This window comes from Drosophila elegans, unplaced genomic scaffold, assembly GCF_018152505.1.
Source record: "Drosophila elegans isolate 14027-0461.03 unplaced genomic scaffold, ASM1815250v1 contig_149, whole genome shotgun sequence".
NCBI classification, from domain to species: Eukaryota; Metazoa; Arthropoda; class Insecta; order Diptera; family Drosophilidae; genus Drosophila; species Drosophila elegans.
The window spans coordinates 18086868-18101232 of record NW_024545513.1 but is presented as its reverse complement, the minus strand read 5'-3'; the positions used below and the strand labels follow the sequence as shown (position 1 = coordinate 18101232).

At 39.0% G+C, this 14365-nt stretch overlaps 1 protein-coding gene across 6 annotated transcripts in view; it reads left to right on the top strand.

Moving 5' to 3' along the window:
• Positions 1 to 2543: 2543 nt before the first annotated feature.
• The window catches only part of LOC108144202 (insulin-like growth factor 2 mRNA-binding protein 1), a 31637-nt gene continuing 19815 nt past the window's right edge, over positions 2544 to 14365 (top strand). The window contains exons 1-3 of one of the 6 annotated variants that reach the window (XM_017268876.2): positions 2544 to 2909; positions 4372 to 4542; positions 13397 to 14281. In XM_017268876.2, coding sequence (XP_017124365.1) covers positions 14169 to 14281 — 113 coding nt within the window. In that variant the 5' untranslated portion in view covers positions 2544 to 2909; positions 4372 to 4542; positions 13397 to 14168. Of the gene's footprint in view, positions 2910 to 3859; positions 4543 to 13396; positions 14282 to 14365 lie in introns of those variants that run through there. The other 5 variants (XM_017268892.2, XM_017268884.2, XM_017268906.2 and 2 more) reach the window with 5 other exon arrangements.

Here is a 14365-nt window from a genome sequence, read left to right as displayed (position 1 = left end):
ATATGTAAGCTTAGAATTGAAGTTCAATGACAGTGTCGTATTAAATGTTGCAAACGATTTCAGATGGTTGGCCACTTTCATTTGGCACCCATTAAACCCTGTCCAGAGGCGTAGGACCACATCCTCGACCTTGTCCTTGTCCCGTATTTTGGGGTTGAAAAACTACGCAAGTTTCGCTTCAAAAATTCGGAAACGGGACGCAAACAGTTTATGTGTGTCTGTGTGCGTGTGTAAGTGTGCGTGTGCATTTCAGTGTGTGTGCTGTGGGCTGAGCTGGGTTGGTAACAGTCGGATATATGAGTATCGGGTATGTATGTGTGTATCTTAGTTTGTTGTTGCTCCGGGGTGCGCATCGGATTTAACTGAAAGGGGAAGCAGCGACAAAGAAGAACGGGAAAATGAAAATGTAGGAGAGCAGGAAGTAGAAATTTCGATGCCAGCCAAGGTCAGCGATAGAGGGAGATGGCAGCAGAGAGTAAGAGAGAGACAGGGATAGATTCGTAGATCAAAAGGCTATGGTAAGTTGCTTAGTTTGCCAAAAAACCCAATATCTTTATCATCGATTTGAAAACCTCTTATCTGCTTCGGATCAATCAGCCAATCTAGTTGGAGAATAATGTGGTTTTGGTCTACACAGTTCAACATATCTAGCCCAAACTCTTATAGCTATTGGCTAATCAGAGTTATTCAGTAACTTAAACTATTTCTATTTAAACCAACTGAAATCTCTCATTCACCAGACAAATTTGATATTGATCAGATAGATATCTAAAATCAAGCTGTGACTGCTAGATAATAGCGATTAAAAGCACTATAGTCGAGTCGTAGAATCGTAAGTTTACAAAAATTCATTGCATACTTTCTGAAGTCGAACGGTGGGAAAATTTAAGATGTAAACTAAAATATCTATTGTGAGCGTAATATTTATCTTATCTATATAAAATTTGTGGATATTTAGTATGTGGGTAGGGAATAACAAAGCACAGATGCTTTACGTTTCAAATGTCGATCTTATCTACATATATAATTTTAAAAATCATTGCACTCTTTCTGGCGTTTGACTGCGGTGCGTATAAATAAGAACGCGTAATAGAGCAGTGCGTATCGGAAAAGTCATGGCCATGGCACTCGACTTTAGGATTATACCTATAGGATAATACCTATGGCCAGGTTTAATTTCAGATGCAAACAACTTTCCTCAAGTGGCAATCGTTGGTGGAATGGAATGCACAATTTTTTTCCCACCTCGTGTTTTTCTCATATCTCACAAATTTAAGTCTGGCCTTTGTAAAGCAGCTGTGGCAGTTTGAATTTTCCTGACATTTTCACGAGCCAGCAGACAAAACAGACGGTGCGAGAAGAGAATAAGGGAACGAAGAGGAAAAAGAGAAAAGAGAAACGGGAAAAGGGAGGGAGAGAAGGAGAGGGATAAACGTCAGCGTCGCTACTTTGGGCCACCCTTGTTTTCAGAGTTTTTCCCCGAGTTTTCCGCTTGGTACAATGAATTTTCGCTTTTCACATTTCACACTCACCCCCGGTGTTAGCTACGTCGACGTCGACGTTGACGTTGACGGTGACGTCGACGCCGCTGTCAGCAGCAAGCCGGGCCAAACCAATCAGATGGAAAATATTCGTTTATCCGTTGCGTTTTTCGATGATTTTCCTTTCGGTCGGGAAACCGTCATAAACAGCAGTGCAAAGTACAGGTCCAAGCAGCTAGCACACTGATCAGCAGAAGCACTTTGTTTAAAGCCTAGTCTTAAATCACGGATAGAAGTATTACATAAACATAGAAAACCAAATTCCATGATTTTATTAAAAAAAAATTCTTAGCTTAAGCAATCATAGACTAAACTTAATCTTAAAAAAAAAAAATGTATCTAAAATTGCATTCCATATTTATTTTAAGATAAAATATATAAATAAGTTAAATTAGTTTTTATATTTTTTCAATGTTAATATTTAACAGTAAGGTTTTATATTATTGTTTCCGGTATGCGATCCAGAATAAATATTAAAGATATTACCATATCTCTCTGTTTGGCATTACTAAAATCTCTGCTACCAGCTGCATTTGTAAAATACAAAGAAACTGTCGGTTTTAACACAGCCTCCGCGGATTTTTTATTTAAGAAATCTAAAAATGTGTGCCAAGTTCATCTGCGGCTATGATCAATTTACAGTGGTCACTGACTTTTCGTAGTGGGTGTGATGTAAGCTGGCTGCTGCTCTTTAAAGCGGATAAAGCGGATAGACGCTCACACGTACGCATCACACACACACCAACAAACACACTACAACACCAACCAACACACACACACACACACACGAACATTGACAGAGAGACGCCAAGGAGCTGGGTCAGCCATTTTGGTTTACAACTTTCACTGCTTGGGATGATGGGTGGGAAAATGCGACGCCAACGCCGCTGCTACTGCGCTGCGGCAGAGGGCTGAGAAGAGAGAGCAGAGAATAGAGTTTTCCTCGCATTTTCATCGGGCACCGAGCAGCAGACACCTTGGAATTGGGATCCGTATATCCGGCAGGCAGTTCACTCGTCGCCGTTGCGTCAGTTCGTTCGACTCTCAGCTCACACAGTTCGCAGTTCACAGTTCGCAGTTCACAGTTCACAATTCACAGTTCGCAGTTAATAGCTCACGCCGTGCCGTTTACTAAATAGCTAACTAGCTATCCGGATAGTTTTCGATTTAGCCGCCCGCCGTCGACGCCGCCATTTGCGATTTTTGTTGTTTTTTCTTCCATGCCCAAAAGAAAGTGACAAAAAGAAAAGGCCACAAGCAAAACAAGTGAAAAGCCAAAGAAAAGCGTAAAAGAAAAGTGCCGAATTGAAGAAATAACCAAATAAAATTCATCGAGAATTCTTGAGGTTTAATAATACACCGAAATATGTAAGTGAAAGAGAGATTTAAAGAGATAGGGAGAGAGGGAAGGAGAGGGAGAGCGGGAAGGAGAGGGAGAGAGGGAAGGAGAAATCAAAGAAAGAGGGTGAGAGAGTGGAGAAGTGGAGCGGGGGTGAGAGTGTTTTTTCAGTCTTACTTTGTACGCACTCACGCAGCTGCTGCCGTCCCACTCGCACTCACACACTTTAGCGCCACCCTCCGCCAAGCACTGCCACCCACCCATAGAGTTGTCACCTACGCAAAAATCAATAAACCAAAGCAAATAAAATAAATCCACATCGACAGTGAAAAAACCCAACAAAATATTACTTCTGGTCGAAATCAATCTCTCAATGGAAAAATCAATTATAAACTCATAAATACACCACTTTTGGAACATATCGTAAAGGGGCCCGCCTTTTTACAACACTTTTAATGAGGTTATCTTGGATTATCTTTAAAGAAGCGGTAAAAGGACCATTTAAGCCCAGTTGTTTCAACAACGCGTAATCTGACCTTTAAAAGATTTTTTTTCCCTGTTTTATGGTTATACAAGTATTTTGTCTTTTTGTTATTATAATAAATGTCACACAAACACAGAGCATGATGTGTTTTCGCAACTTTATTTATACTTTTTAATCCGTTATAAGAGTCTGTATTTTTGATTGAATTTATTAAATTGAAAAATTAATTTAACATTTATAATAAATTAATGAGCATATTGTGAATTAAAATAATATTTAAATTTTAAATCACTTACCTTAACTAAACTCACAATAGAAAGTTAAAAGTACAATCTTATCAATAGCTTTCCTTTCCATTTTCATAGTTCAAACGAAATTCCCTGCCAAAAATTAATATTATTCAAATAACAGCATTTAATATACAAAATGTTACTGACATTCTACCTCAGATACCATTTGCACTTCTGTCAAAACCAGCTGCCAAAAGGCTCCTACAAATTTTCACTTTCTCACAATTCTGTTTCAATTTTTTTTCTCGCTCAAAAAAAAATCAAAAATTTACCCAAAATCAAAAATATACACTTACACCGCCCACGACAAGACAGGAGACCGAAAAAAACCAAATAACAAATCCCAACAAAAGAAAATAGGAGAAACCAAGCGAAGGCCACACGAACAGCGATCGAAATCCAATCCGATTCAAAAGAAACTGATCTCTCGTTCATAGATAAAAGTTCCGCTGTGTGATCTACACAATTGAGAGCTAATAGAGCTCACTTTTCCGGAACCCTGTCCTTTGACCCTGATCCTCGTTTCACCGATATTCAACAGATATCCTTTCTAAGCCAAAAAGAGAGCCAGAAAGACGGCAGCAGTAGCAGATTCTTCTAGAAGCAAAGAAGAAAGGCCGGAAGAATCTTACCACCCGCTCTCCATGCCCTCAAGGAAATCGATCATCCCAAAACAACGTTTTAAAGTCTGAAATCTGTCGAAAATCTCTCAAATAGCGACATCGACCGATGCACCTAAAAGCCGGTAACTAGAAATTGGAAACTCAAAGGGATCAATAGCCTGGTCAGTACCGAGATTCTAGGAGCAATAAAAGCATCGCAATTTTAAGCAGTCACATCCGACATCCTATCAATCAATCGAGTAGCAACAGCTCAGTCAACAGATCTGTAAGTATCCTAGGACATAAGCCACATGTACACGCCACATTTGTTCTGGCATGATATTCCGCATTAGTCCTGACCAGCAGATTGATCATCGTTTGAAATTAGGACAGTTTTCTCACATAGTAAGATACTTTCATCTACACAGATACAAAAATGGAATAGCACAAATAAATATCTTACTATTGAATTGAACATTTTATATTTAATATTTAAATTAAATAATAAATTAAATTCAAAATTTTATTTTTAATATTTTGAATTAAATAAGAAATCATAATGTTAAATTCAAATTAATGGCATGATTAAATGTTAAAATATTTTCATTAACGTGGAAAATATTTTGTTTAAAAGAGATATTAAAATTTCAGATATTAACATCAATTCCGAAAAAAGTCAAATGAAAATTTTTAAAAAATTGTAATATTATTTAATTAATTTTGGTAATTAGTTAATTATTAATAACTAAAAACCGCCATAGATTAAAATCAAAGCGAATAATTTTTAAATTAAGTACAAAATATTTAAATTTACTATGTTTTTCACAAATGTAGAAGATCTTTAATGGCCTGCAAAATAAGAAGTATTTATATACTATGTAGACCCATGGCCCTAAAACTTTTAAATAGAATCTTCGCTTTCATAACTTTAGAGTACCATCTTATGATAATGATTAGCTTAAAATGTGTTCGGATAAATTAAGCCAAGAACAAGTTCTTAACTAATTAGTGGCGCAGCAAGCGATTCGCCAAATTCCTGTCCCTGTCTTTCATTCATATTTGCGATGCGAAGTGTTCGTTTGCTTGTTTGGGCCAACAGAGGGGCCTTCACGCCATTGCAACATTGTAGGAATGACACGCCGACTACAGGGAACGCTGCCCAAGTTGGATACAGAATTGGTAAGAGTGAATAAGCAACCGAAGTGGCAGGCTCCTCTGTGGTTGAACGGAGGTTGCGTGCTTTGGCGTCTATTTTAAATGTCGACAGCGCAAGATGCGCGTGGCATGAATGAAGCATCTGTCCCGCCTTTCAGCCCCTCCCCCTTCCTCAGTCTAATCTGGCTTGTCTGCTTCTAAATTTAATACATTCTCGAGTGTGGCGAATTCATGGAAGATGCGAATAAAATCGGATCAATTTTAAAGTTCAACAGCCGCTGAAAGAGAGAGTAAAAAAAAGTGTGTGCGTATGTGTGTGTGTGTTTGTGTGGTGTGTGTGTGTTTGTGTTTGTGTGTGTGTGGGGGGCTCGATTTAGAAGCAGACTGACAAGGAAAGAGATCCAAATTCCACGACGTTTTGCAAATACTTCCTGTCGTATAGCTCCTTTTTTTTGCGGGGGTGATTCGTATCTCGTAGTTGCTCCCTAAGCTTTCTAGTCATTGGAATGCTTCTTCTAAGAGCTCTACATTTCCATATCTTTTTGGGGGTGTTTTCGTCCTTTGAAATGCTCAACCCTTGATCTTCACAAAACTCATTACACATTTGAGGTAATAAACGCTTATAGGCTTTATATTCAATCGGTAGTTATATATCTTTATTTAATGCTAATTAGTGTTATTTTGAGAATTCTTAGGTTGCTATTTGGATTACTCCTTTTAGCATCTTTTTATTCGGGTTGCTTTCCTTAATATATATCTTTTCCTATTTCCAAGTCTTGTATCCGTTAGATACTTTATCTTTGGGATCCTCATCTCCACTTGTAGATGAAGGCGTTTAGTATCTTTCGATTCGATCATCGCTAAGGCTGTCCATCTACTTCTAGTCGAGGCAACTGTACCTCGCTAGCGCTCCTTTGAAGCGCGTTGTCCTTGAGACAGCTCTCTAAGAAAGCTTAGGTAGGCAGGCAGGCAGCTTTCGCATTTCGCATTTTGCATTTGGCATTTGGCATTTGGCAGCTGTTGCCTGCTTGTGCCTGGCTGCCTCTCGTCCGCCCTCCCTTTGGCACTGCTTATCTAGTCTTCCAAGGTGTCCTGTAGCCAAACGAGCTCCTCGACCTCCTCGACCCCCACCCCCTTCCCCCCTCTTCCCCGGCGATTCACGTTCGATTGTTTAATGTCCTGTTCGGCGGTGAGTGTGTGTGTGTGAGCTTTAGAGTCAGGATATCGCCGATATAAGCCTAGAAATAACACGTTAGGTTGGCTTGTGAACAAGTAACTTGAGTTCAGACCTCAACCGCAACTAAATGGTAAAAAAAAAAAAAAATTTCGAATTACTTGTGACCAATGGATTCTCGCTCGCTTTTTATAGAAACCTATTTGAATTGCAAAGCATGTTTTTCGCACTTTTCAAAAGACGTGACTAGGCGTGACTAAAAATTTTAAAAACTAATAAATTGTTGTTTTTGCTTTGGTAACAAAACATGGAATTTTAATATTAATTTTACTTGTGTAAAACACATACAAAAGTCTAATCAAACTGATTTTGCGTACCATACTCCTTTTCATTCACAAAGTATTAAAACTATGCAAATTATTTAAAAACCATTTAAAAATTCCTGTCAATTTTCAATAGCAAAGAATTTCGTTTTCTAGTACTATTTCTTTAATGATTCTCATGTAAGCTTTTACATTATGAAAGATTTTATACATTTAAACACACAAACCAAATAAATATATATTTACCTTTACCTTTAAAGTAAGATCTTCCATATAGATAAATATAACTCTTTTTGCTTTAAGATGTCTACAAGTCTCACTTTAAGAACATTTGTATTTACATACGATGCTTTTTGAGAGCCACTGAACATCGGTAACAATTGCCTTCTATGGGGGAATGAATTTCCGATGAATCCTGCAGGACACGAACCACTTTCTGTATGCATTGGCCGCCCGGCTCGTGTGCATTTCAATCACATTTGACTGCGTTCGCCATTGCAGTCGGCAAATGGTAATCAACCACTGAGCCACTGAACCACCGACACCACCGACACCACCGCCAGCACCGGTGGTGGTGACCCAAACCACCCACAAGTGTATAAGTGAACGGACGGACAAACGGACAAACGGACAAACGGATGCAGGCACATAGCTTTCGACGATTTTATTCGCAGAGGGTCCTTACCCTCTCTTTCACTCGATTAGTAAATGGTGTGTGTGTGTGGGTGGGGGATGTGTGTAGATGTGTAGATATGTAGGTGGGTGACAGTGGGTGACAGTGGGTGGGTGTAGGCCTGGTGTTGCACACTTTCGAGGGGTTGCTGTTGCACTTTCCTGCGCGCGCGCCATTTTCTGCTTTCTGAAAAAGGAAACAGAAAATGTGCAACTGCAACAGGCGTTCGCCATTTGCCGCCGCTTAAAGGGAATAAATAGAAAGGGGAAGGGGAAGGGGGGGGAACGGAGGGATGGGGTCAAGCCCGCCCACCCGAGGGCTTATAACCTTTGGCAGGATGATGTTGCAACCGCAGGAGTTGCCACCCCTCGAGCGTAATGATGATGATGGTGGTGGTGGTTTCGAGACCCTTACCGCCGTTGCACTTTTGTTGCAAATCGGTGGCGCGGACAAAAAGCTTTACAAGCCTCGCCACCTCTAATTGGCTTGTCGCGGCAACAAAAGCGGCACATGGACACTATAAGGATTCAAGCGGCAATCGGCAATCGGCAAGGGTAGAACTAATTTAAACCATGTACCAGCCGCACCCTTTTCGGTCGGTCACCCATCGTTTCCTCCTCCGACCGTGGAGAGATGAGATGAGGCCTATTAAACGTCAATTAATGTCACCTTCAACAACTGCAATTGCTGCATCCTGCATGTTTTTGGTCCTTCAACCCCGGACCCTTCCTTGGCCTACCCTCTCGATTCTGAAAATTGTTTTGATTGCGACGCGTGCAGGGCTTTAAGTTGTTGGTCGCAAAGCGGAGGAAGGATGGGTTTTTTTTTTTTTTGTTTAAGGAGGGTCAGAGTGCAGTGTTGCATGCAACAAGTGAGATGAGCGCTCTTTTATTGTCGCCATTTGAATGCATCCATGAAACAGGGAAGTACGAGATTAAAGGTGGTTGCAAGGCATATTGCGGGAATTCAAATTGATTTTAAAGGCATTTCAACACTCCAAGTGTGATGATCATATCCTCTTAATTTTCGTTCAACAAGGTTGTGCAGAATTTGAGAATTGGCAAACAAGAATGTTACCTTAAGTCAGGTTTCTAAGTCAAATAGTATGTACACTTGGCTACGTAGACACATCATATTGTCTTTGTTTTGGAAATTCAACAATACTCATTTTTAACTAAACAACATGTTTTTATCTTATTATAAGTTTTGTAAGAGAAAGCATCAGCCAGATTTTAAAATATAAATGAAATTACTAATGTTTTAATATATATTAATAAATGTACATTTAGAAAAAAAAGCAACATTTTTTATTTACATCCATAGAAACTCATGACTTTCTTGTTAACTTTAACTTTAAGCTTCTTAAACACGTTTTAGGTTATTTTTTCCTTTTCCGCAAATAATTAAACAAAAAATTATTATTAATTAATTATTATAATTTTAAGGATTTTAAAAATGTAAAAGATAGAACTAAAGTTTTTTATGAGACAATAGTCTTAAGATGATTCAATTATAAAGGATGGTATCTTAATCATTTTATAATTCCCAACTATTAAACAACAGTAATTCTAATCAGTTTCAGTGGAAAAAGACTAGATAGAAGAAATTGCACAATTAAACAAGTTATAAGGATGTTAAAAGAAACCACTGATAAACAATGACAATATACAAAAAGCTAAAAAAAAAATAAGTTACTAGTGATAGAATGTTAGTAGAGAAAGTTAATTAATAGTTTTATATTTGAAAATTGGGCTGTTTAAGAAATAAAGTGCTTGACTTAGTTTGCATCTGCTTAGCTACTTCGAATGGTCTAGACTTATCATCGCTAATCGCAACTTTGGAATTGAACTTGGGGCTCAAGGACATTGTACTAACCTTGTCCCTGTAGCCGCCCCCTCCCGCTTCCAAACTAGGATTCTATGTGAAACCCGCTTTAAGTGTCCTTCCCTTCGGCCTCTCTGCCCCCTCCCCAACGCCGCTCTATTGCTCGCATTTCGTTTTTCAATTTTTCGACTGCTTTCTGCGTTTTTTTCTTCTTTTTTTCTAAAAAACAGCAGCTATTGTGTGTTCGCAGTTCACTTCCTTTGCCGCTTCCTTCTTCCTTTTCGGTTCTCAGTTCAGTTTTCAGTTTTCAGAGCTTAAGCGCCGCCGTCGTCACCGTCGCCACACCAACGCACACAGGCACCTCTCTTATCCGTGTGTTTGTGTGTGTGTTTGTGTGTGTGTGTGTGTGTGTCCATGTGTGCCTCGCTTTTTGGCAACGCCAGCAGCGCAGTCGACATCGATGCCGGCAGCGAAATGTGGCAAAAGAGAGGGAGTGAGAGAGAAAGAGTGAAAAAGAGTCGTCCTGAGTAGTGTGCATCTCACTCGCACGCGCTTAAAGTTCCCTTTTATTGGTGTGGGGAAGGGGGGTTTTAGGGAAAATGAAGGGGGACGGGGGGATGGCAACACGCGCGCGTCTTTTCTGAGCCACTTTTTGAGTGGATTTTCGGAGAGTGTAAGACGAGAGAGAGTGGAGACAGGAATCCATACACTCCAATTTCCATAGCTGGAACATCCAGTATCCAGGCAATCCATCTTCCACTCAAGCTTTAACCTCAAGAAGACCCAGTTTTCACATATCCCCAGCCTCCTCAAGCACAAGCTTATCGCAAATGCCAACCAACTTGTGTGATTACTTCTTAAATTTCCATTACATATTCTTAATAACAAGTCAAGTCTGACAAAATGGAATTTTTAAGAAATAACACTAAGGCGAACAAGTTGAGGAGGTGTATATTCACTACTGGCCAAATTAATAAATAAATAAAATTTAAAGACACCCAAATTGCTTAAATTATGCAGTACATTTATTTTCAGTCTAGATAGTTTTTAAAGTAATACTAAATCACTATCTTATTTAACTTGCTCTACAACTTTAATGGGGTATTTAAATGATCATTAACAACTCTGAATCTTTTTAAACAAACTCATTATTGGAACTTCAAATACAACTTATACTTAAATATACTTTTTATACTCATACTTTTTTTTTATATATCCCTGACAATTGAATTTTCTATTAACATTTAATTAACATATGTTTTATTTTTCATATTAGCAACTAATATTTAAAGATCCATTTAAAATTTACTATTAAATTATGAATGGTTTATTATGCATTATGAATGGTTTATTATGCAGAGCGCGTTTTTTAGCATCTATATTTTTTTTTATATATATTAAAGTGAACATCAATCTCATAGTAATAATAACATAGAACATTTAATTTTATAAAACGTTTGTGAAGAAATCCTTTTGAAATGTTCTTCACATTTGTTTTGTAAACTACTTATTTTAGTAGATTCTAGTGTAACTGCAGTGATAGGCATTTGCCATAAAAAATGGTTCTGGTTTTATTTTTAAAAGAATTTTATTGAAATAGATTTGAGTTTGGACCAATTTTAAAGGCAACATGCAACATTTTTGCACATTTTCAATGTATCATCGGCACGGTGATTATTTTCCACTAGGAAAGTGACATTTAATCCCATGGTAGCAAAGCAAACGTTTGAATGTAATATTAATGTGAAAATCGAATACAAATATGTATAAGATTTCATTTTAACTTAAAGATGTAGAAGTTTATGTTTGCTTAAGACAACATAGGGTTAAGTAACCAATATCTATCAAGGTAAAAATAAATAGGAATGATAAGTAGGCCCATCTGGGGTTAAAGATACAATACCTAGTGTAGAATATCTCAGGAGCAGTTCGCCTGCGGATGGCTGCTGAGCTTTTTTGATAACCCGAGTGAACTAAACCTCCATTTTAGATTTCATCTATCTCATTGTTAGCTTTAATTACCGCTTTTATCAATTTCCGCGCCACTCACCGAAAAACCAACGACGGGGAGAAAAAGACGCCAAAGTCACTCAACACTTACCGTCTCGCTCGCACTCACTCGACTCGACACTCGCCGAAAATTTTCGGCAGTCGTTGATACGCACACCACTACGGTTTCTTGGTCTTTTGCTTTTGGCTTTGCCTTTTGCTTTTGCCTTAGCTTCTCCTCTCGCTGCGTGCCTGTGCACTATGGGCCTAACGACCAAACCCAATTAACATCGGTGGGCCGTCCAAAACTTACCTTTTTGACAAGAGGAACTAGAATTTGTTCAATCCCATACTTTTTCATTTCCATGTTGCCCAAGGATACTAGAAAACGATTGGTAAAGCTTTATCTCGATACCTTTGAAATTATGCGAGTTATTAATTGTGGCCAACAAATGTGGTCGTTGGCCCCATAGTGGCAGTGTATGTGTGTGAGTGTGTGTTTCGTATCTGTGTTTAGGAATTTCGGCAGCGGAGTAAAAAAAGTGAATTTTCGAGTGAAACTGCGGCGCTGCCGGCGCCGCGTCGACGTCGCTGCCGCCGCGGGTTCTGCCTGCTGCCGCCGCTCGGCCGGCAGTTCAGTGTCTGAAAACGCTCCTAACTGTAAGCAACGTAGCGTCGCGACTCGCGGGCTGCCCCAAAAAAAAAAAAAGACAAATTGTACAAAGCGAAAAAAAGAGAAAAAATAGCCAAACACCAAAAAATACACAAGAAGAAGAAGCAGCAACAGCAACACAACAGCAGCCTTGAATCAATTTTTTCTGTGTTACACTATATTTTGTGCCTGCCGTTTTGCCATTTTCCGTTTTGCGCGCCACGGATACTTGGATACTTGGATACACGGATAACGGCTAACGGATCCGCCGTTGTAAACTATCTCAAAGATAGTTCTGAGAAAATCCAAAAAAAAAAAACACGAATTAAAGAAGGAGCAGGGGGTGGTGAATAACGGGGGCTGGTGGGGGGGTTTCTGTGTGTTTTTTGTTGCTGCTGCTACTACTTTTTCGTGGCATATTTTTTGACTTTGACTTTAATTCGTTTGCCTTTGCTTTTTTCCTTTGCCCCAGTGTGTGTGATTGTGTGTGTATGCGCGCCCGTATGCGTGTGTGTTAGCAACAACAACAAATATTGTATTTTTTTTTTTTTCTTATTTTTCTTGATAACATTTTGAATTTTTTCCCGAATAAAACAAAAAGTGTCGCCAAATCAGAAGTTTCCCAAATTACAAACAAACAAAATCAAAACCGCGCACCCACCAACAACCACATTTTTTTTTAAGGCACTCTGACATCATCTGCAAAGCTCCACTCTCCACTGCGCGAAAAAAGAAACACCAAAAATTAAAAACAAACATAAATTCTTAAACATCAACAGCAGACAACATTCGACAGCAACAAATTAAAAGTAAGCCAAAAGACAGAAAGAAACAAAACAAACGACAGCCAGAAATTTCCTCAATTTTGGGCCATATGCGAAATGGTTTATTTTTCTTACGCCTTACTCACCACAAAAAAATTAAATAAAAAACAAAAAAATGCCAACAACAACACTCACACACACACGCACACAACACACGTACACGAGAGCCAAGATCAAAGTCAACATGACAAAAAAGCTCGCTCTCTCTTTTTTTTTTTTGGCCGCTCTCACGCATTGTCCCGCATAAATCTCTTCTACTTCTAATGCCCCGCGCTCTCTCTTTCTCTCACTCTCTCTCTATCTGTGGCAGGCCCTCTCTCTCTTACGGCGGCTCTCCCACGCTGCCTTGATGACGAAAGCAAATAGCCGTAAAAATAAAAGAAAAAGAAAGCTTTGCCGGCCGGCTATCCGATCGCAACAGCTGTTAATGTTAACCCTTGTGTGGGCGTGCTAGCACCCCGCTCCAACCCGCCTGTCTTGAAATGACCCCCCAAAACTAATTGCATTTTCCCCGTCTCTTTCACAGATAACTCTTTTTTTTGGCCCAATTGACACCAAAAACGAAAAAAAAAAACAAAAAAAACCACATATGTAACTTTTTTTCGAAGCCCACAATAAGGACGAGTTTAAAACCGCAACGCACAACCAAGTTTCGAGCAAAACAGTTTAAATTAAAACGCGCAAAAAACGTAAAAGACAGTTACAAAAATCCGTGAAATTACAAAAAAAAAAAAAAAAAAAAATGCAAACGCGACTTTAATACAAATCCACTGACAAACGCTTGCTAAACGCTTTTTTCCGGTTCAGCAGAGGTCAGCGAAAGTTTCAACTCGGCTAAAAAAAAGAAAAGTTACCAAAAAAAGAAAAACATACATAAATGCAAACGTAAAATCCGTCAAGGACATGAGTCAATCGAGTAATTGAGCGCGCAAAATTCAAAAAGTCATCATTCCACACAAAACACCCGTAACGAAAAAAGAGTTGATGCAGGAGTAAAAAGAAGACAAGCTGAATACAAAATACAAATTTATTAAAGATCAATTTCGAAAGTCACCGATTCGATTCGATTCGCGGTTTTTGAAAGAGCCACCTTGAAATTTTTAAAGTGTTCGAGCAACGATTTTTGCAAACGTTCGGTTTCAGGCAGTCCAGTCCTTAAGCTATTTTCCCCCGGGATAATTATATATTAACGTCGGCTATATTTATAACATATATCCGATCGACTCACCAACCCCGAAGGTAAACTTCAAAAGCACACACGCACACTCAACACCCAAATACAAAAAGAGCTACCGAAAATGGCATCCGAACTGGATCAATTCGCCGACCTGGAACTCTCGAAGGAGGATCGTGAACAGATCTTCGATCCGCCACTGGATCGACAGCAGTTGGAAGGTGCTGGCACCTCAAGGTACGTACTCGAGTTGCTACTTAACCTTTTAGAACGGATCGAAAACAGATCGCACAACCAGGCCTTTCTCTATCCAAAAAAAAA